The 24,492-nt window shown below is 37.3% G+C and overlaps 1 protein-coding gene across 3 annotated transcripts in view; it reads left to right on the top strand.

Moving 5' to 3' along the window:
* The window catches only part of PKIB (cAMP-dependent protein kinase inhibitor beta), a 105,203-nt gene extending 83,754 nt beyond the window's left edge, over positions 1 to 21,449 (top strand). For 2 of the 3 annotated variants that reach the window (XM_028494488.2, XM_028494489.2), the window contains exons 2-3: positions 14,957 to 15,133; positions 20,269 to 21,449. In XM_028494488.2, coding sequence (XP_028350289.1) covers positions 14,965 to 15,133; positions 20,269 to 20,336 — 237 coding nt within the window. In that variant the 5' untranslated portion in view covers positions 14,957 to 14,964 and the 3' untranslated portion in view covers positions 20,337 to 21,449. The remainder of the gene's footprint in view (positions 1 to 14,956; positions 15,134 to 20,268) is intronic. The other variant, XM_024122577.3, reaches the window with a different exon arrangement.
* Positions 21,450 to 24,492: the final 3,043 nt, after the last annotated feature.

Here is a 24,492-nt window from a genome sequence, read left to right as displayed (position 1 = left end):
TATGACATAAATCACAGCAAGATCCTTTTTGACCCACCTCCTAGAGAAATGGAAATAAAAACAAAATAAACGAATTATACCTAATGAAACTTAAAAGCTTTTGCACAGTAAAGGAAAGCATAAACAAGATGAAAAGATAACCCTAAGAATGGGAGAAAATATCTGCAAATGAAGCAACTGACAAAGGATTAATCTCCAAAATTTACAAGCAGCTCATGCAGCTCAATATCAAAAAAACAAACAACCCAATCCAAAAATGGGCAGAAGACCTAAATAGACATTTCTCCAAAGAAGATATACAGATTGCCAACAAACATATGAAAGGATGCTCAACATCACTAATCATTAGAGAAATTAATATCAAACCTACAATGAGGTATCACCTCACACCAGTCAGAATGCCCATCATCAGAAACTCTACAAACAATAAGTGCTGGAGAGGGTATGGAAGAAAGGAACCCTCTTGCACTGTTGGTGGGAATGTAAATTGATACAGCCACTATGGAGAACAGTATGGAGGTTCCTTAAAAAACTAAAAGTAGAGCTACCATATGACCACCAGTCAGAATGCCCATCATCAGAAACTCTACAAACAATAAATGCTGGAGAGGGTGTGGAAGAAAGGAACCCTCTTGCACTGTTGGTGGGAATGTAAATTGATACAGCCACTATGGAGAACAGTATGGAGGTTCCTTAAAAAACTAAAAGTAGAACTACAGTATGACCCAGCAATCCCACTACTGGGCCTATACCCTGAGAAAACCATAATTCAAAAAGAGTCATGTACCAAAATGTTCACTGCAGCTCTATATACAGTGGCCCAGATGTGGAAGCAACCTAAGTGTCCATCGACAGATGAATGGATAAAGAAGATTTGGCACATATATACAATAGAATATTACTCAGCCATAAACTGGAACGAAATTGAGTTATTTGTAGTGAGGTGGATGGACCTAGAGTATGTCATACAGAGTGAAGCAAGTCAGAAAGAGAAAAACAAATATCATATATTAACGCATAGATGTGGAATCTAAAAAAAAATTTTTTAAGACAATGGTTCTGAAGAACCTATGTGCAGGCCAGGAATAAAGAGGCAGACATAGAGAATGGACTTGAGGACATGAGGAGGGGTAAGGGGAAGCTGGGACGAAGTGAGAGAGTGGCATGGACATATATACACTACCAAATGTAAAATTGATAGCTGGAGGATGGGAGGGAGACGCAAGAGGGAGGTGATAAGGGGATATATGTATATGTATAGCTGATTCACTTTGTTATAAAGCAGAAACTAACACACCATTGTAAAGCAATTGTACTGCAGTAAAGATGTTAAAAAAAAGAATAATGCAGTTATATTATTGCACATATTTTTGTATGACTGAGTGAAATGACTATCTTGCTATTACTTGGATAAGAAACTATTGAAACTTAAAACTTCCTTTTCTGACACTATGGAAGAGTTAATGTCCGTAAAAAAAACTCTAGTACACATTACCCTAAAAGGTAGGATAAAATATTTTCAAAACTCTTTTTAAATGAACGTCTGTATTGGCAAATAAGAGAATACTTCATAAACCCAGAACAATGAGAAACCACCTATCTAAAGACAGGTGAGTACTGTACTCAGAGGCTTCCTTGGGTTCCCTAGTGACTCACAACTTTTGTTTTAAAGAGCTGTGATCTGCGGACAAGGAAAGAAACTTTTAGGACCCACTCAAGTTGGGAAATCAGCATAAGTTTTAGTCTGTTCAATGGGTAATATGACAACCCCTAACCTTCAAAGGAAGACAGTAAGAATTGTTGCCAGTCTTGGCCTTGCCTTGGGTGGTGAAGAGGAAAGGGCTGTCCTGATCATTTATTACCAAAAGTGGAACCTCACACAGGTTTGCAGCTCTGTAGTCTGTCTAGTCTGAAAAATTCCATGCTGAGAATTTAAAGCTAACGAATTTGGTAGTTCCCCAGACACCCAGTGGAGGCATATTCAGAGCCTGTGTAGAGGAAAATACTTTAAGTCAGGTCTCACATAATTTCAAGGAAAAAGTTTTTAAAAACCTGAGCTTACAACCCAAAATCATAAAACATGCAGGGAAATAAGCCACCATGAGAGAGATTCTACATAAACAATAAATAACAGGATCAGACTAGTATAAAGAATTCAGATATTGGAATTACTTATATAGCATTTAAAAACATAGGTTTAGTATATTTGAAAAGAATAAATGAGTATATGTAAATTATGTGTAACTAAGGCATAAGATACTATAATACAATGAAGCAGACTTGAAAAAGAGCCAGATTGTCTAAAAATGAAAAATATAATAATTAGAAATTACAACTTGGTGTATAGCTTATACAGCAGATTAGACGCAGATGAAGACTTAATATATATGTATATATTAGATCTAGATGTATATTTATTTATTATAAGAAGTTGGCTCATGCTTTTATGGAGACTGAGAAATCCCAAGCCCTGTAGTCAGCAAGCTGGAGACCCAGGAACTGATGGTATAGTTCTGGTCCAAGTCTGAAGGCCTGAGAAGCAGGAGAGCTGATAATGTAAGTTCCAGTCAAGTGTGAGTCTGAAGATAGGGAAACATGTATGGATGTCTTAGAAAACAGTCAGGCAGAAAGCGTATTCTCTCTGACTCAGTCTTTTGTTCCATTAAGGCCTTCAGTGGATTAGATTATATTGGAGCAGGCAATCTGCTTTACTCGGTCTATTGATTCAAATCTTACCCAGAAACACCCTCATAGACACACCCAGAAAAATGTTTAAGCAAATATCTCTCGGTACCCTGTTGCCTAGTCAAGTTGACACATAAAATTAACCATCACAATCAGCAAACGTCCTAACAACAAAAAAGGGATAAAAGAGGATAGTATCATGAAGTGCTTGTAGAATGTAACTTCAACCTAGAGTGGTATACCTTGCAAGAATGAAGATAAAATAGTTTTTTTCAGACATGCAAAAACCAATGATCACCCCCTTCAAAAATTCCTAAAGGCTGGATTATATCCAGGAGAAAGGGGGAATTATGTCACAATTGCAATGTGCAAAAAAGAACATTGTGGAACGATGTTATTATGGATATATAGAAGAATGTAATTCTTAAGACGTGCTAAAATATCAGACGTGAAAGTGTCGTGTTAGCAGCTTGCTTTCAATTGGTTGAACGAGAATTGTGTGTGTGTGTGTATGTTTAGAGAGAGAGATTAAATATAGCAAACTGTTAACAATTGTTGAAATCAAGTGGAGGTTATACCTTGTTCTTTCAACTTGTATGAAAATATTTAAATACAAGATTCACAGGAATACACTATAACTTGAAGCCATTTATTTACTAATCCTAGAATTTTATTGTATTCATATGTAGTCATATATTATTTTAAGAACCATTTTTTCCATGATTGACAATCTTCCCATCAATATCTAGTTTCCTGTCTGTGAATCTTCGAAGTCCACCAGCAATGGTTAAACCCTTACCATAGTTATAAGAGACCACATTAGTAGTTACTCCCTTTGTCACACATCAAGGAACCATATGTATATGTGTCTATTTCTGGAATCTCTATTTTATTCTATTTTTCTATTTGTCTATCCTTGAAGAATACCACACTATCTTAATAACTCATATACTGTAATGAATTTTCATGTCTGAAAGTATAAATTCTGAAAGTTTGTAATGAATCTTCAGAACTGATGGTGCCCTATCTTTTTTCTTCTTTTTTAAAAAAGAAGCTATTCTTGGTCTGTGCATTTACAGATATTTTTTGTAAAGAGCTTATCCCTCCTATTATGGTGGGTTTGCTTACAAATGTCCCTTTTTAATAGCCTTCTAATCTCCTTCACTTCAGTTTCAGTTTTCAAACAATGCATCTAGTACACATCCTTATTATATGGCTTAGAAAGTTTCCTGGTTCCCCAGGGCTCACAAGAATAAATACAGTATCCTTTGTAATAGAATTCATTTCATTGCAACTTGGGTTCTAGTAATGACCATGGTCCAACTTATTTTTCCAGCTCTATATGGCATAATACTCTATTATAGCCCCATATTTCCTTTTCCTTTATTTGTAATTTGCCTTCTACACTCCCATCTTCATGATTTAGCTAAAGATTTCTTTGGCTTGGTAAAGCCTTTTTATTTTCTTTCTACCCTCTCAAATATTAAGGCCCAATATGTGTTCCACAGCTTCTGTGAAGTCTCTCTTAATAGCCCCCAAATTCAATAACATTTCTACATTTTATAGTATTTTCATTTATACCACTTATTTAAATATATCATATATTGACTTTATTTTTACATTTCTTTTAATGGTGTGTATTTTATTTGTATATTAGGTCACAGACTTTTCCAGAGTGAGGATCTTGTATTTTGCTTCTTTTGTGTATCCCCACTGTGTCTATCACAGTCTTTAGTCTTATTTGGCACTATTTACCCAGAATTCCGCACCGAGTTAAGGATATATGAGATGCTTAGTAACAATTGGTTGAATGAAGCCTGAGTCTTTCTTCAGCAAATATGTGGTGAGGTGTAATAGAAGGAGCAAGGAATGAGGTGTCAGATATTGGATTGACCGTAAGTTCTGTTACGGAAAAACCCAAATGAACTTTTTGGCTAACCCAATAAAATGGGTTCTGGCTTGTAGCCAAATCATTTTACTTCTATGATCCTCACTTTCCTCACCTTTAAAATAAAGACAATAATGACTTCCCTACAGCACAGAATCTCATAAGCTTATTCTCATTAAAAGGCTTTAAAACAGTACTCAACACATGTTTATGCCATTTTTAATATTATAAAAATCTTCATTATAGAAAATTTGGAAAACACAATCAAGTTCAAAGAAAAAGATAGAAAACATTTATAGTAATACTACCAAGAAAGGACTACTGCTAAAATTTTGGTGTATTTCCCTTGCCATGTTTTTCTGTGCATATATTTTTAAAATTAATATCGTGTATATATATACATTTATGTATAGGTTTTTGAACTTTTTTATTTGTTATGTCAGTTGAATATATTTTAGATACAATTTTTCATGAGGACTTTTTTCTTTTGAGCTTATATAATAATAAATAAATATAATAACAGAATCTTTTTATTAAAAGTTTTCTGTAAAAGTTAAATGCATCCATATAAATAATTTTACTTCAATTAACTTAATTGTAGGTTAATACCAATATACATAATTTGATGAACAAAAATATTTCAATGGTATGATTTTTCTTTCTGAAGTATTTGCTGTTTGGGAATTTGTTTTGCCTGTATGACCCAGAAAATCCTCAAAACAGCTTTAAAATTTTTGCCACTGTTATTTGGATTGAATATTGGGCTTAATAAAACTCTACAGTGATTTCTTCTCCTGCGAAGAAAAATAAAATACTGAAGAGAACTTAGAGAACAAATCAGAGCTTGAAAAGGCTCAATTATTTTCCCCCTTTACTCAGTTGGAAGAAAAAAAAAAAAAAAGGTGAAAATTAAATTCGTTCAAAAAGGCACTAAGAGACATCCCAAAGAATTTTTCTTTAAATTGAGGAAATAGAAGAAAAAGACACTACTGGAACTTTTAAAGTTGTGTACACTTACAAAAGCCTCTTACCTATATATTAACTTTATTCAGTTTAATTAAGGAAAGGTTTGTGAATGATTTTAGTCCTTAGCCATGTCCCTTACTTTTGCTATTGCATTTGGCTTTTGGCTATGCATATTTTATAGTCGGTATACATCCTGAAATTTTAGCTTTCTAGAAATTTTTCTTTTTTCAAAACTTTTACTAAAAATTTAGAATTATCTTGGCCTGGAAAATATAGTAGTTTTAAGATATAATAGCAACATGATATAAAATAAATATAATCTAACTTCAAAATACATACTTATAAGATATGTATGTGATATGCTTGTGTATGTGAACACTGAAAACCTTCTGGAAGGATAGGCACCAGAATTATAACAGTGCTGTCACTGGATAATGGGATATAAGGCAATTTGTTTTCTCTCTTTTATGCTTTTCAGAATCGTCATTTTACCCCAATAATGAACATGTATTATTTTCATATGCAAAAAGAAAAGAATTCATTTTGAAAAAGAAAAATGAAAAGAAAAAGAAAAATTGTTCCATTCAATAAACAAACTTTATAGAGTACCTACTAAGTGCCAGGCATAGCTTTAGTGCATAGAGCAGTGAAAAATCTACAGAAAGCCTTTGTAGAACTTACATCCCAGTGGAGGGAGACAGTAAACAAGTACAATCCTAGTAAGTTATAATTATAATACGTGTTGGAAGCTACTAAGAGCTCAGGGAAAGGAGAGAGAGGCAAGGAAGCTCAGGAGCTATGGGGAGGAACACCATTAAATGGGGTGGTCAGGACAAGCCTCACTGAGAAAGCAGAGCTCTCTCACATGATCTTTTGCGACCCTTCTTTCCTCACCATATTATGTCATTATGTTGTTACTCAGATGAGGAATTCTTTTTCAGGCATCACAAAGAAATTGAGAATTTCAATCCCATATTACCTATTAAGGAAACACTTAAACAGGGTTTGTGCTGAAACTATATGGGGAGTTCACCTTCTGGGAGAAACTCTCTAATGAACAGTGTAAGGGAGATATGGCTTTCCGTGACAGGTGGCTTATCTGGTACAGCTGTTGCAGAAAAGTAGCCAACTCTGAGGGGTGTGTGTATGTCTGTGGGGCTGGGTTGGTCAATAGGGAGGTGGAAGGGAGGTTGTAAATAATTTTTTTTTAAATGTTCTTTCTGTTTTTAAACACCAAGTTTCTGGCGAGGTCTCAGTGTTAATCTTTTTTTGTCTTTGTAACTCACATCATCAGAGGCTGTCTCCAGAGCCACATCAACACCATAGTTTAACAGGGTAATTGATGTTCATAATGATAATCTGTTATAGTGCCTATAAATTAATATGACTGATTTCTAAACAAATTTCATTTGTGTAGTTGTTAACCAAGCACATTTATATTCATTAGTTCGGTTCTAAGGTAGTAGAATAGGTAATATTAATCCTACTTCTGATAAATGTGGAAACAACTGAGAAGCCTTGCTGGAAGTCGAAAGTCTATTAGAAGGCAATGCAGGATTCGACATCAGGGATGTTCACTTTTAGGTGGGCAAACTTTTCATTGCTCCAGATGGACTGCTTAACATAAGGACTAATTTAAAGACACTCATCCCAAGGGTGTACTAATGTAGTTCAGTAATGCTGTCACTGCTCAAAACTGCTTTGAAATCTTCAGAAAACTGAAAATTCAGTTTTCTTCTGAATATATGCAAATCTAAATTACTTAAGGAGGCTTTGAAAAGAACCTGAAGTGCATTGAAAGAGATGGGCGCACAAATGGGACACACAGTTGGTAATTAAGAACTATAATTAAAAACTGTAAATATAATGTTGCATTTTAAAAATAATATTTTATCATTATATTATATATGAATATAAGATGAGCTGCACTTATGAAGTCACAAAAATATTTTGAGAGGTGGCATAAATATGTAGCTTCCTAAAGTTCCTTTGAAGGATGTGGTACACATTCACATGTATAAATTTTTGTATGTTAATAAAAAGAGTTCTATTGTTTTGTATCACACGGCATTTTTCCTTTTGAAGACAGATAAGCATATATACTATGAAGTTTTCTGAAATAAAAGCATGTAATTGAAAGTGTCCATGCTTAAGATATTGCTTTAAATTACCTTTAAATTGGAAGAGTAATTATGGGACTATTTTTTGTCATCAGTGGGTCACTCTCGATAGTAATCGTAGGCAAAGAAAATAAGCCCAGAGGATAAAAGGGCTTTATTTTTCTGCTTGTTGAGCATGAAAATGGTAAAGGAGAATTAAGACGATAGGATCTGGTCTTTTAAAGTATTAGAGGATTGCATATTTGTACAAGGGAAACCTGATGAATTATATGTAACTGACTTCAGGTTGGCAAGTCTATTCACAGCAGACATTTGGTCCCGTCCAAAGCTCCATGAGACATTTGGCCCATGTCTAAATATCCTTGAAATTTAGTCCTATACAAATCATCCATGAGCATATTTGGTCCATGCCAAATGGTTTTGGACATGACCAAATATCAAGGCCAAATAAATGTCTCCATGGATGTTTTGGAAAGGACCAAGTATGAACAAATATCAAGGACCTTTTGGTGTAGAACAAATGTCTTGCGGATGTTTCAGACAGGATTGAGTGGTCCTGCATGCAAGGCTGTTGACAGTTTAATGTATATGGATCTTTTCCAGAGAGGACTGGTGTCTGGAGAGTATAACTCTCCAGATGCCCTGGATGAGGGTGGTTCTATAAGAGTTTGTGCTTTAACTACTCTTCTGCATATGACTGTCAGTGTAACTTACACCTGCAAGGCATTGTATTTGCCAAAGTCCACAGCCTGCCTCCAAAGCTATTTTAATTTTAATGTAACAAATTTCATTTTAATATTTAATAATTGAACTTTTAGCTTTTATTAAGAATATTAATAATTAAAAGCACCTTCACAGGCTATGTTTGCCTGCTCATAATTTATAGGTATCAGCTATTAATTAAACTTTTATTGAATTTATTAGACAACTATGTCCCAGTCCATGTACCAGGCAGAGGGATACAAAGCCATCTCTACTGTGACCACATTGGTCAGAGTTAACTTCCCCTTCTCCCCTTCCTACTGATGTCATCAAAAGTCACTTGACATTTAGAAACCACCGTCTCATTAAAAGGGGAACCAACTTCTCAGGGTCCTGTGTTCACGGTGAGGCAGGAAGGGTGCAAACAGACCACATGAACCTCAAAATTGTATGATTTTCCCACCAGTGCAAAACTTGGGCTTCTGTGAGCTTGGAGAGTATTTGTGCCCCTTTCGAAATATAGGAACACTTTGTGTCCAAGAGTGGTTGGAAAGGGCCAAGATAAGAAGTGGATGGCCTGAGAGCAGCCTCTCACTGGCACTTGCTTACTCATTCTCTGGGACCCTACTCAGAGGCTGTTTTCCCATGAAGTCTGGCCCCCTTCTCTCTTGTGGAGTTAACCACTCCTCCTCTGTGCGTGTGGAGGAGCTACCTGCCATGCCACCGTCCCAGGTCTTCAGGAGGGGCGGGGGAGTCCTTACTGATTGTGGCAAATCTCATAGTGACTGTGACTCCCATGCTCAAGGGGGTTGCATGGTTTGCTGCAGTTAATCTTTTTCATCTATAGCCACATCAGCCTATATTATTATTCTAAGTGGCCCTGTCTTAGTATAGCAAATGTCATTGTGTGGGAAAGGTACTCAGATTTGTTTACTGCTTTACTTGGAAGATTATGGGAAAACGAGTTTGACTTTGCATTTTGAATTTTATAGGTTTAAGCTGTCAAAAATTCTCTGTGATAAAAATAGCTTCCATGTACATATCAATATGTGTTGGAAGAATCTGTAATATTAGCAAGCAAGAACCTAAGCACGGAAAAAAAACGTGTGTCAACAGGCAAAAGTTAGGATTCCCTTTGGCTTGTACTTGAGGCACAGAAGTTTGGAGGAATTTTTCAAAAGGGAAAGGTCTCTAAGTTAAAAAAAAAAATTTTATACATGTATACATTCCATGTAAGCTCTGTTTAGCCTAAAATTGTCTTGATACTGAGTTGAATAGGAGCTACGTTAAATGATTCACATTTTAGAGGTGGATACTTTTACTTTATTTCTAAAGAATAAGATTTAAGATCAAGAAAGGTAATTGAAAGGACCAGAATGTGTTTGATTTCACCAGCCTATGGGTTCCTCTCTGTAGCTTGTGAGCCTAGCACAGGGCCTGGCACGTAATAATTTAGTAGGAGCTTGATAAATGTTGACTGGATGAATAAATAATTATCTGTGTTCATTGGTCCACATGAAGAAGCAACTGTTATAGTTCTTTTACCTTGTTTGGAAGAGGTTTGTATATTCTGAAACAGAAAATCAAACCAGAGAAATCTAGCGTAAGGTATTAAGATTTTGAAAGCTGGGGAGAGACAGATGATATGTTTGGTTATCTGCTGAGACCAGTGTGTGTCTCCCTCCCTCTCCTTCTGTCTTTTGGCCAGAAAAGAACTGACTTTACAAAATACATGTTCTTCCTTTGTTTGTTCACTTTAAGTGTTTTCTCATATAGCCTGACTCATACTTCCAGAGAACTGATTTAAAATGTAAAGAGTTTATTCCAAGTCCTACATGCAGAATGAGTAGTGGTTTCACTGAGGAGGATGACGTGACTGACATGGATGCAGAGATTAGAAAAAAAGGTATCCGCCTCCTTTTGGTCTGGGCTTCAATAATGAAGTTTGAGAAAAGAATGAGTGTGAGCTAAGATGGACCGTGTCAGTTGAAAGGGAAAGAGGTTGCAAAAATTTCTATTTGTTTATAATTATGCTTGTAACATACTAACATATTCCTAGCAGGCAATTTTTAGCCCACTGGAAGCTGACTAGTGCTTTCTTTATATATAAATACATATATTCCTCCAGTGCTCCATTTAGCTTGAATGTCTTTGTCTTCTTCAGCTATGCTGGTGTTGCATTTTCATATTTTGGAGACTGCAAAGATCCTAGCATGTGTGTATATGTGGCTGTGTAATGGTATTTTGTTAAGGCATTCTGAAAATTGTGTATTTTCAGTAGAGAAGAAAGTGTGTCCCAGGCATTTGTAAATCACATTATCTTTCTATGGGCCGTGCAGGGACTTCTGTGAAATCTCCCAATGTCCAAATGGTTTCAGCTCCTGTAAGCAGCCACAGTTGACAAAGCAGAACTCATACAAATTCCACTGCTAATTCTGTAGAAGAAAAAGAGGAAGAGTTGCTAGTGAGTCAGCTGCCTTGGTTAGCAAACATAGACACAATTAGCTTTAAGCCCAGAAAATTGAAAGAACATGGAAGTTAATCTCTCTTTTGTTTCTCTTCGTAGTGTTTCCTCATCTTTCTATGGGTTATATATTTTTTTAAATGTCACAAAGCATTGAAGAGAGCAATTCTGTCTACTTTATATGTATGTATGTTTATGTATATATATAATATGTGTGTATATATATTGACTGCATACACAATCAGTGTTGCATAGGATAATAACAATAGATAAGTAGGATGGCTAGTTGGGGTAGTGAGAGACTTTCACTTGAAGATATACTATTTGGGGTAAAATTATCAAAACGTTACTTTAGAGACATTCGGTGTTCGAATACCTGTGTATTCATAATTTTGCCAGGTGAATGTATTTCAAGTCCTTTATATATTATTTTAACACATTATTACAAGTTAAAATATGTAAGGAGATACCAACAGTGGTTAGTATTCTCCTTGCTCTCTCTTAAATTCCCAACTAGAATTTTTATTCTTTTTACGAAGTTGAGATTACATTACATTCATTACTTTTTCTCCTTTCCCCTCATGCTGTAAATATTTCTTTTTAAACTTGCTTTATTTCACAGTGTGTCTAGAACATATCTCAGTAAGTTAAGATCTGACTGGATCTAACACATTCTTTTTAAGAGCCATATAAAATTCCATAATATAATATATATGGTTTATTCAATCATTCCTTTCCTGATGGACTTCCAGATTATTTCTAGTGCTGCAATAAACTTTCTTACCAGGGGATTAATAGAGCCCAGTTAAGAATCACCCTATGCATTCAGACTCTCTTCCCAGTGATCTCTAAGTCACCGGCACGTTCTTTCGGGAAGATCAGATGACTTCACTACAGAAAGCTCCCTGTCCCTACAGCCCTGTGGGTCTGGGCTGGGCAAACTATCCATCTTGTGGTGGAGCCTGACATCCTGGTCACTCAGCATCAGTGACAGGCTCTGAAAGGAAGATGGTGCCTAATAAGAGTTTGGAAAAGGACCAAGGAAAGCTCTGGAGTAAAGTAACCTGTTGCTTGACCTCCCTGCATATCCAGTTTTGTTTTGACTTTAAAATGGTAATTAATGAGTATAATGTTGACAAACTTTTAGATGGCTTGTGATGGTCTTGTTTTCGAACACCAATCAACAAAAAAGGACTCGTTTAGAAAGCCTATGCCAGAAATAATAGTATAAAAGGCAAAAGCAAAAACTTTCAAGATAGGAGCCAATAGCAAAGAAAAAACTTGGAGCCCAGAATGTCTTCTTCCATGTTGATGGCCCACTCTACAGGCCACCTTTTGGAAGTTTTCTGTCAGTATGCAAATTCTAACTCAGTAGTCCTTTCACATATCCCATTTTGCTAAACATAAAATATATAGCATTTAAGTATTTTAAAGAGTGTATCTTAATAGTCTTATATCTATTGTTATTTTCAGTTTTTATGATTTTGGACTGTCAGGACAGTAATAATCAAGGTATTCGTGGAGCTTCTCCTCCAAGCTTAGCATAGTTAACTTCTTTGTAACTACACAGGAAGATGCTTCACAGAAATAAACACTTCATCATGGCCATGGCTTTTGATGTGATGTTAATTGGCTGGGGACAGAATGGGGGCCTGCAAATGGGTTCTGTTTCCGAACTGGTGTCAAATACTCCTCATGAGCTGTAGAGAAGCGATCTCTAATTGAAATTTGTGTGTCATGGGGAGTAGTGCAGAGGGCTCACAGATAACCAAACATTCAAGCCAGAGAGGAATACCTATGAAAAGACAAGGAATCTCTTTCTTTTTCATACGCACACATATATATACAGTTGACCCTTAAACAACATGGAGGTTGGGGCACTGACTTCCATACAGCCAAAAACCTGTGTATAACTTTACAATCCAACCTCCATATCTGCAGTTCCCCATCTCTGGATTCAACCAACTGTGGATTGTGTAGCACTGTAGTACATGTTAATTGAAAAACATCCACATATAAGTGGGCTTGTGCAGTTTAAACTGGTGTCATTCAAGGGTCAACTGTATATGATTTTTTCTATTTAAAAAGTAATGAAGGGCAGAATCTGAAGTAGCTGTTGTTTGGCTGTCTGTATGTATCACCGGGATTTAGAAAGATGATAGGTTTGTGGTAATCCATGTCATCTTGCTTTCAGAGTGAACTGAAACTGGATTTGCATGCTTGTGTGCTAGGTTAGCAGTTGTTCAACTTAAAATAAGTCACTTAACTTTTCTGAGCCCCAGTTACCACATCCATATAGTGAGGGTTATTTCTCACTACCTCACAAGGATTATTGGGAGGTTTATCTGAGATAATAGATATGAAAGTGTTCATGTAGTATTGAATAAATTCTGGTTTCCCTTTTAAAAAACTCAAGAGGTCTTTCAATGGGAAGATGTTTCTTGTTAGGACTAAGGGGGATACATAGGAGGTGGTGGCGTAAATAAAACTTAGTGAGGAATGAACAGTGATGCTGGTAATCAAACATATGGTTTTAGAGTTACAAAGAGTTTCCATGTTCTTTATCTCATTTGTTCACTAGAATTCTGTGAATCAGTCAGGCTAATGTTTATATCCATTATATAGGGGAGGAACTGTGACTCGGAGAAATTAACCAATATCACCTTGCAGGCCTGTAATGGAGTGTTCTTTTTGACTAATAGTCCAGTGCTCTTTACTTTATGTTGTCAATACCAGACAACTGGCAAATACTCAACAGTTAGAAGTCCAAAATTATGTCTGAAAATCTAGCATTGTTCTCAAATTGTCCATGATTCCTGGAAAGATGAGACCATCTGGGGAAGTAGCCTAGACTCTACTCGTGGACTCCTGAGGCCCACACTAAGCTTGATGTGCATTTCTTGGTTGCTATGGACCAAAGAAATTGTGTTTCTAATATCAAACGCACCATATTTTGTGACTGTTTCACTTCATTTTTAGCATTTCTTGAATTGCAGTTAACTGATTGGAAAGGGCTCCCTTCTAACTGAGGTGAAAAGTTTGGTTTGCTTCGTGTAGGCCAAGGTTCATATATTTCGGCCCTCAAGTACCACAAATGAGTATCTCCATCTCTTGGTTGATACTCAGCACATTCTGTGTTATGATGTTATCTATCCTTGTATGTAAACCTTTTTTCTCCCCTTGGAGAGTACAAGTCCCCTAAAAAAGGAGAGTAAATCATTCCTCTGTACTCTCAAGGCCCAGCTGAGAGCCTAGCATTTAATGGGTTCTCAAAGAAAAAAAAAAAAAAGTTTGCTGCTGCTTTTGAGATACTCTTCAGTGTTGACTTCTTAGGAAAGATTCATTAGAAAACGTCATATGAAAGAGAGGGCTAGTTTTAGAGTAAGCAATGTCTGCTACCTCCCTCGCTGTATAGTGAATGGTCTCTTGAGAATTCTTTCATAGAGAGAGACAATTGCTAGGAAGATAAAGGATGCTTAGAAAAGCACTAGTTACTACCATGTCCACTTGAAGGCAAGAAAAGGTAACACAGGTTCTGCTCTCCCAAACACGGACATGAGTCTATTGAAAATTAGGTCTGAGACTAGAGCAGATAGAAATACACAGCTGCCACTGGGGTAAAAAGCCTTTGACATAAAGTTGAATTTCTTATTTCTAAAGAGTAAGAAAAAAGTGTGTTTTGTTTGGTCCTTACAAATTATAGTGATTTGGTTTCAGCCTAAGCAAGCACTACAAGCAAATACTGGCAGGCAGAGTCTCCACAGGAGTGGCCAAGCAAGTCAGTTTGCATTTCTTTCCAAGCCCTCATTTGGCTGATCCATCCATAGAAAAGCAGAATAAAAGGCAACAGATTACTGCACCCTGAAGCATCCAAGTGGCTCCTTCGGCTCTGAGGTTATTTATAGCAATCTGGCTCACACTGAGGCCTTCCTGCTTTATTCAGCAAGTGTACAAAAGTGCAAATAGAAGCTCCAGGACCTTAGCATAGACATAGATGCAGGGTACGATCAATGATTAGATATTCAGGGCTTCCATGTTGTTGATGTAGCCATGCCTTTTAACCCCCACCAGTGTGAACATGGACCTTGGGCTAGGCTCATCCTCTTCTTCATGTGTACATTCTATTTGTAGATGTTGCTATGAGGACAGATTCATCAAAAATGACAGATGTGGAGCCTGTGGTCAACAATTTTGCATCATCAGCAAGGACAGGCCGCCGGAATGCTCTACCAGACATCCAGGGTTCAGCTGCCACGGGTGGAACCTCGGAGTTGCCCCTCAAACCGGAGGTCCTCTCCGTGAAGGAAGGTAACACTCAAAATCCTCTTAAAATCAGCAGCATTTCTCTCTTCTTCATCCTTCCCTCTGGAACAGTCTCCCTTTGAACTAGTTCAGCTTGTTTACTAAAGCTTCTCAGCTTTTGTTTAAAGCTAAGTAAATTTTTTTTCAGCCTTTCTAAAAGTGGACTTTTCCTCTTATTATCTCCTAGATTAAATGTGGAACTGGACATTTATTTATTCGTTGGATGTGTATAGTTATGCACAGTGCTAATGATTGGGAATACAAAGGTGAACAAATATAATCCATTCCTTCAAACAGCTTGCAAAATTTCTTGAGAAGCTCTCAGAAATAAAGTAATTTTTCTTCTGCCATCCATTGGCAAATCACTTTGGAAGCTTCTGCTTCATTGTAGTATTCTACAAGCTCTTCTATTTCTCATAGCTAAGAATAGGTTTATTATCAACTAGAGATAGGAACTTTAAAAGTTGATCATTCTTTAATCAGTAGAAAAAGTTGAATTCAGAAAAAACGAGAGCTATCAAACCAATGAAGGAAAATCTTGGGTCTTTTACCCTGTTGCTTACATACAGTTCATAAAGCTTCCAGCGTTTAGTCTTGTGAAGATAAATATAATAACACTTACAGTAAAGTGTTGAGTCCTTTCACTTAAAAAAATTCAAATAGCTTAAAGACAGTTTTAGTACCAAGTCATTACCAACATACCTGTGCTTTGTACCCCGCTTTAGACTTCAAAGTGGACTCCAGTGTGTGTGTAGAAATTGATTACTGGTGGCAATGAGGCAAGAGAGAGCTGGAAGCTTCTGCACCTCTACCCTATTCGTGTGAGCCCTAGAAGAGGTCTCTTAGTTCTTTGCCTCACGAGGTGACTTTCTACCTGGTAAAATTACAAATGTTCCTGGTATGATCTTTATGAAATACTTATATCCTTGTTAGGCCAGGGACTGTGGCCAGACCTTGGAGTCCCACGGTTACCTCACCTTTTTCTAAAAATCATTTTATGTATCATAAAGGGTACTAAAGTAATAGTAAAAAAGTATACACGTACACGTAAACTATCATAAGATAAAAGAAAAGATGGAGGAAATGAAAGAAGAGGAATAAAAATATGTGTAATGTTTTTGGCCTTTTAAGTTAAAAAATGTAATCTGATTATCAGGGCATGATATTGCTTTCGAAGAGCCATCTTCAACTAGCGAGGTAGAGAAGATAAGTTACTTGTTCATGTAACAGGCCTAATTAAAGTTGATAGCCCCTAAACACACACACAAAACCTTAATGTTTATTGACATTATTTAGTTAAACAAAAGAGAACAAATACACTGTAAGAAAGCTAGTAGTGTCTTCATTTTATTTTGTTCACTGAAGAGACCATTATCTGAAAGAATATTGTTTCTATTTTTATATTTTCCTTTAAATCATTTTGCAATAAAGTTGAAGGTATTAACTAAGGAACTCAAAATGTTAAAAAGTGAATCAACACAGTAACACCGGATGTTCAAGAATGCACAAAAGGAAGTAAGTTTATATGAGTAAATGGCATAGACAATGTTTCACTAACAAAGCTATACATAAATAGCTTTAAGGTCTATCTTCTTTTTTTTATTAACTAAGTACAGACGTTAAGGATTTAAAATGAATAGTTTTCAACTGCTAATAGTAGCAAAAATCTAGGGCCTGTCTCAGACATTATGATTTCAATGTGTTAGTCATTTAAAAATAGAAATTCTGGGACAGTTCTGCAAGTTTCCCTCAGATCAATCCTCTTTCGTTTTGTTTTTTGATATTCTTAAGTGGGAAGAAATCTAGGATCTCAGACATCCTGCACCCTGTGTGACATTAACCTGCCTGAAATCTTCCTAGTTTATAATCCATCTTAATCTATCCCTTACAAGTTGATAACCATGGTAAGGAGGACAATGATGCCCTGTAACATATCAGCAAGAGGTGACAGAGGGTGGCAGCTTAGGAAACTGTAAATGTCACAAAGGGCCTTTCTTACCTCCCACCATCACTAACTATTCATTTGATCCACCATTCAACTTAGTGCCAAGTGCTAGGCACCATTCTAAAAACCGGCCATGTAGTAGTGAATAAGACAGACATAAACTCTGACTGTTTTGCATCTTATATTCCAATGGGAGAGTTAGAGTGTAAACAAATAAATATGTAAGTCAGCAGTGATATGTTCTATCAGAGAATTAAAACAGGATGCTGCGTTAGAGAGTTATTGGGTGGCTACTTTAGACTGAGAAATTCTGGATGTCCTAACTGAAATCTGAATGGCCACAGTATGTTTTGAACAACAACTGAATGGTCCAGGCACAGGAAAATCAGAGGGAAGAGCATTCTTTGCAGAAGGAGCAGCTTGTAAAAAGCTCTTAGAGTGGAACAAGGTGGACGTGTCAAGAAGCATAAAATCTGGCCACCACGGCTCGGAGGCAGTGGGTAAGAGGGAGAGTGGTAGAGGTGACACTGGAGAGGAGGCAAGGACTAGATCTCTTAGGGCTTCAGAAACCTGGATGAATAAAGAGGATATTATTCTAAATGTGAGGGTTTTCAGCAGGGGAGTGATGTTCCTGTTTGAATATCCACTTTGTTATGTGGAGAATGGATTGTAGAAGAGAAATAATGGATATAGTTGAGTTAGGATGTGCAATCCCCATTAGGAAATGTTTTGGGGCCAAATTAAACATTCAGACTCATAAGACCACGTCTGGTGCCAGTCTGCTCAGAGGTATACAGGTTTAGAAACACAGCAGGCCAGAAGGGCTGCACTACACCATCTCCTTCTGTGGAAGCCCTTGCAGCGATCCACATAAGCAGTCCTGGGGGCCAGTCTCTATGCACCTCCACCCCACCACTCACTGAGAACTCAGGTGCAAGGGGACAAGATCGGCACCAATGGGGGCAACAGGTTAGAAGCCCCATGTCCCATGGGGGCTAATACTTTGTAACAAGTCCTTGGATGCTGCTCCCTAACTTCTCTGCAAGGGACATGCTCAGTTATAAGTTTCATGGCATTTACGGAATCCCAGTGCTATGGTTTCCTACCAGGTATTTACAGTTATCATATAGTTTCTCTCAGTACAGTTGTACTTTACCATTTGGTTCATTTTTACCATATGCTTAGTAACCAGGCTGACATTCCACCTGAATCCGGTTCCCAGGGTAACAGAGCTAGAAAATTAACCCCAAGTCAAATTTGTCCTTAGAGAAGGATAAAGGGCTTTGTTGACTTTACCTGTGGGACAGTTGCAGTAGTCCCGTGAAAGACGATGGCTCTGAGTAGGCAGTGAAGATGGAGAAAGGTGGGTGGATTTGGGATATATTTTATAGGCAGAATTCATAGGACTTGCTGATGAATTGGAGGTGGTGGAGATGACTACAAGTAATGAAGAAGAGAAATGGAGGATAATTCCTGGAGCAGCAGGGTAGATGGTGATGCCATATACTGAGAAGGGCCAGCATGGAAGAAAAGCAATTTTGAGGGTTAGAGGAGTGATATCTGCTTCCTGCATATTCCATCTAAGAGGCCTATGAGACATCCAAATGCTGTCAGCTCTACTTTCAAAATTGGTTCAGAAATCTGCCATTTTCTCCTTCAAAGATCTAGTCTCTTGGTACCTCTCTGACCCCATTTTCCATCCTTTCTTTCTCTGCACAGTCCCGATTGCAGTTCTTCCTACACGTTGCTGCCTCTGACCTTGACGTTTTCTCTTCTTGGAATGCTCTTCTCCCTGCTACCCAACTAGTGAACTCCCTCACCTCCTCAGGTCTTTACTCACATGACCCCTTCTCAGTGAGGCATTCCCAGGCAACCCTCTCTAAAATTGCAACCTCCAGGCCCCAAGACTTCTTGACAATTCCTGATCTTTAATTTCCTCTGTAGCACTTCTCACTTCCCACATGCCACTCATTTTACTTATTTTAGTTATTGTCCGTATTCCTCACAAAAAGTTCCCTGAGAGCTGGAATGTATGTTTGTTTGTTTGTTTGTTTTCACTGCTTGGTACATAGCGCTTGAAAGTTGGAGAACTGAATGGTCTATCAGATTTCTTTTCGAAGATGCCATTGATGATTTTGGCAGGACCCATTTTGCGGAAGTAGTAGAAACAATAGTTTTGTTTTAAAATGATGACAAGCAAAAGATATAACATATTTTAAAGGATAAAAGAAAAGCCAGTAAGTGGAGGAATTGCAGTCGAAAGAAGGCCTTTGTTAGTTTGAAGATGGTAGTGACTTGAGGAAATGAAGGAGCCAGGAGAAAGAACAAAAGTCAGATGAAATGCAGGGATTAGAGATGATCTTGAGAGTGCTGTTGAGGCAGAAATGGATAAGATCCTGGATTATGAAGAAATTAGACCTGGACAGTAGGAGCAGCACCAGGGCCAGCTACAAGGGCGTGCTGGGTGGGCAGCTGTCCAGGGCCTTGGGCTCATAAGAGGCTCGCCCTTGGTTTTGTTCTACTGTTGCTGCCTTGAAATTGTCCATAGTTTTTGAATAAGGGGTGCTGTGTTTTCACTTTGCACTAGGTTCCAACAACTTATGTAGTTAGTCCTGAGGAGCACATCTTCCATTGTAACATGGGCAGAAGAAAAACGTCGAGACGTTTAGGGGAGTTTAGAGGTTTTGTGGCAGAAAGTTGAGCTTGTGTGATCTGATGGTCTGACTTTTTTTCCTGGAAGTAGAAAGTGCGATTAAGTCCTAAGAGCAAAGGAGATAAAAAGTGTGAGGAAGCTAGAGAGAGGGTGATCCAACATCGAGAGACGGGGAAGGGCAGGGTCAGTCAGTCTGCATCCAAATTGTGGCTCTGTCACTTACTAGCTCAGTGACTTTGGGCGAGTCACTTAACCTGTTTATGCTTCAGTAAACTAATCTATAAATGGAGATTGTAATAATACCTTTGAAGACCACCTGGCACATAATAATTCTGGAGAATAGGAGAGAAAGATAACTAAGAGACAGACCCATATCTCTTTCCTTTGTGTAGTTTCTACATCTGCATTAATGGCAAAGTATGTCCTAATCAAGTAGAAAATGACTAGGGTGCATAAAGGAAAAACCAACTGTTTTATTCCAATATAATACAAAGTAGCTTTCAGTATATTCTCTATATGATGGAAAATTATTTGTTTTTTTAGATGTGAAAAAGAAAGATAAAGAAACAGCACAAGACCAATTGGAAAAGCCCAAAGATGAAGGAAAATGAAGGCTCATTACCTATCAAAAGTGCTGAATTTCTGCACATTGAAAGACTTAGTGGCTCTGCTTTCCTGAGATGTTTGATCTGGTAGTAACTATGGTAACATTGCTGCCCTAAGCAACATGTGTGTACTAGCTAATTTTGTTGTGACGCTACTCACTTGGATTGCAACCGTGATGTCCAGTGTAGGTTATTAATAGGCAGATTACTTCTGAATTGCACCCGAGAGAGGTTAAGAATGCATGGTCACTTAAATACATATCATTGTCTATAAACCCAACAAAATCCAACGTTCTCTTTTGGATTTCTTTGGCCAGATATATTTTTAATTCCATTTTTATGGTGATGGGTAAACCATTTCTTGGTAAATATCAGCCAAACACTATTAATTTAAAACTTCATGGGATTTGTAGGAAATTGTGGTTTTGGTGAGAAAGAATGATAGAATAGTAAAAAATTCATCAGTAAAAGTATGTTTGTTTTTATCCAAAAATGCACCATTTTTTCTCAAACCTTAAAAAGATTTGGAAAAATAGTAAAATTTTCCAACAACTCAGACATCTCTAGGAAGTTTTTGTTTGATGTATTTTGCTTCTAGTCTCTGCATATTGATTTTTCATGTGGACTCTTAAAATGGAAAATTTGTGATGAGTAGTTTGTATGGAATATGCCTATTAAATGAATCTCGCGATCTTCCTTAACTTCGGTGTGTGTGTGTGTGTGCATATATTTTTCTTTAATGTGAATTACACAAAACACTTTACTAGTTGCTTTATACTGTCCTTTCTTATTGTTAGGGCTTTTGTGTATGTGACTTGTTTCTAAAATAAATTCCTCAGGAATGCAGACATTAATTTTTATATCTTTCCTAAACTAGCTAACGTAATAGTAAGCACTTAAGTATTTAGTGAATGGTGTAGGTAGAAATAGCAAAATACTTGCTTTTAATATTTATTTAAGTATATATTTTAAAAGGAATGAAACCAAAACCAAAGCTTTAGTAAATTTTGATTTATTAGACATTTTAGGAAAATCATAGAATTCTGAATTTTTAAAGGAAATCTGACTAATGAATTTATTTTTATTTTCAGATATATATGCATGCCATATTTTATTTGATTGTTGATTTAGGCCATGTCTGTATACAGTAATCAAATAAACTCTTTCACTATTAAGGAAACTTCTTACTGACACAAGGCTTCTTCATTTTCTCTCCTATAGTATAACAGGTGAAAAACAGTGACACATTTTAACAAGGGAAGTTAATAGTCTTTGCGATGTAAAACACCTCCTGCTTCTCATTTCATTGACAAAGTTTATCTTTAAATCTGAGAATACACCGAAGGGGTAGATTTCAAAAAACCTTGTTGTAAGTTCTTAAACATAAATTTTTCTTTAAAGTAATATTTTGGGTGTAGTACTAATTTAACATTCAATAAAATATCTTAGAGCCATTAAAATTAGGTTTCTGGAAGTTATTTAATGACATGATATTATATAATCAGTATAAAGAGGAGTTGAGTTAGGGTAGAGTTTTCAAGTTTGGGGGGAGTAGCAATTTTGCCTTCTGGAGGACATTTGGTAACATCTGGAGACATTGCTGGCTGCCACTAGCAGGGAGAGGGCCAGGGAGAGAAGGTGCTACTGGCATCTAGTGGGCAGAGCCAGGGATGCTGCTAAGCTGCTAAGCGTCCTTCAGTCCTGCAGGGCAGACCCTCACAGCGAAGAACTATCTAGCCACGAGTGTCAATAGTGCTGAGGCTGAAAAACCCTGGAATAGAGTGAAACTGTCAAGCACGTGGATTTTGGATTCAGATGACCTGGGTTTGAATTCTAGCTCTGCTACTCATTAGCTGTATGATCTTGGGCAGTTTACATCATGTCTCTAAGTTTTATCCTCTTGGAATGGTATTAATAATAGTACATACTTTATAGGGTGAGTGGAAGTAGTAAATGCAATAGAATATGTAAGACACTTGGCTAATGTCTGGCAAAGAATAATTATTCAATAAATATTAGCTATCATCATCATTGTTTTTATTCTAGATGTTTTTGCCATTATTTTCTGGTAGTGGAGCTGGTAGGCAGCTGGATTTGTTAACTTGGCTATCTTCTGCCTTCCTCTGTGATTTCACAAATATCCCCAATCTCAGGGCTGGGAGAAGACACTCTGATGGAAATGGACAATTCATGGTAATTACCACATTAGTGCCTATTCAATCATGCTAATGAGCCACTGACAGGTGATGAGTATTACCTTTTAACAATGAGTCACCTCCCTAGTGTTTTATGACAGTTACTGACACAGAATTTTGATTCAGTATTTAAATGAGTAATAACGTGTTCCATGAAAATGTAGAAGAAAAAAAGTAACAGATCTTGAGTCATAGTATTTATCTCTCACTTGGAAGGTATTTATCTCTCATTTAGAAGACCAGAAATGAAGCCATGTCCTCCCTCATCGTTGCTAGTAATGACATGTATTCTTTTTTTTTTTTTTTTTTTTTTTTGTGGTATGCGGGCCTCCCTCTGTTGTGGCCTCTCCCGTTGCGGAGCACAGGTTCCGGACTCGCAGGCTCAGCGGCCACGGCTCACGGGCCCAGCCTCTCCGCGGCATGTGGGATCCTCCCAGACCGGGGCGCGAACCCGGTTCCCCTGCATCGGCAGGTGGACGCGCAACCACTGCGCCACCAGGGAAGCCCCCGACATGTATTCTTAATCATGCATATCCTGTATCACTTTTTCATCACAACACACATAAATGTCTCATTTTATACATGTAATATTTTGTAGTACACAAGGTATCAGGCTTGTTGAATATTTGCCAACAAAAGGATTTTTTGGCTGAGAAGGAATCCAGACAAAGAAGAATGAGAGGTCAGTAGGACTTTAAAGACAAAATTGAATTTGCCAACCAACTTTAAAAAAATCAACCTCTTTTAGAGAACCTATAGTATTTTGTCATAGCAAGTAGCCACTTTCAACAAAGCCCCTAGTTGAGGCTCATTAAAGAAAGTGTTTATGCTCATTTTTGCTATTGTCTTTTTACAAGCCACTTGCTTTAGTCAAGAGCTATAAAGTCTTAATACTGTCAGAGAAACCAGGATAAAAGGGGGCAATAAAACTATAAAGGGACTATATGGAAACTTGACTCTATACATAGGAGGAGAAAGAGCAAACACCATTCTGTGTCATGTGCCCAGAGACTTTGTGTGTGTGTGATCTGGACAGGGAAGGCTTGAACCTTCTCAGAATGTGAGTGACTACAGGGATAGGCATCCTCTTTGCAAGAGGAAACACTGCATTAGCTTTCAGTTTTGCCAGCTCAGATGGCTTGGGCAGCTTGGGCAGATGATGGTGGAGAGAGAGAGAAAAAAAGAACGGAGAGAGAGAGCAAGAGGAAGAATTACCGAAGCGTGCTAGCTGTTGCCTTATCTGTGGAACCTGACACCTCAAGTTCAAATTACAGCTCTGCCATTTGTGCTCCTGACTTCGGTTATTTTACTCTCTGTGTTTCAGCTTCTTCACTGTATAAAATGGTGAATTATTATGAGAATTAAATGAGTGAATACTGGTAAATTGCTAAGGAAAGTGCCTGATACATAACAAAAGCTTATTGTTAGTTATTATCACTATTAATTGCATGAGCATAAAGGGGGGTGGAGACTTCAAGGTGAACGCCCTAGGAGGTCTGTTGAGTCTTTCTATGTTATTTACCAAGGTAGATTTTTCTGCTAATCCTTCACTCTCTTTTCTTTCCATGAGCAGTACCTCCTTAGCTAAAACTAGGACTGATTTATCAGAATGCACTCCAGTTTTTTCCAGTTACTCTTGATGACTCTCAGAACATCGAAAATCTGCAGCTATTTAAAAATGGAAGCATTGGCTCAAACAAAGGGCTAGAGAATGTATTGTTGCTACCTGTTAAAATCCTAGAACAGATTGCTCATTGAGCACACAGTAATAGGAAAAATTATTATTATAGCCATACTTTGAGTGACTGGTGATTACTAAGCACCCTAGTAGATCCTTCTGAAGCTTCATAATAATAATCATACAAAATGGTTGTTAATGTTTCTCATTTTACGGATGAAGAAAATGGATTCAGGGAGTGCCTTTGGGAATTCACTCAAGTAAGAAAATGGCAACAGTGGTCTGGGAT

Source organism: Physeter macrocephalus, chromosome 10 (assembly GCF_002837175.3).
Source record: "Physeter macrocephalus isolate SW-GA chromosome 10, ASM283717v5, whole genome shotgun sequence".
NCBI lineage: Eukaryota > Metazoa > Chordata > Mammalia > Artiodactyla > Physeteridae > Physeter > Physeter macrocephalus.
This window is presented reverse-complemented; position numbering and strand designations above follow the sequence as displayed.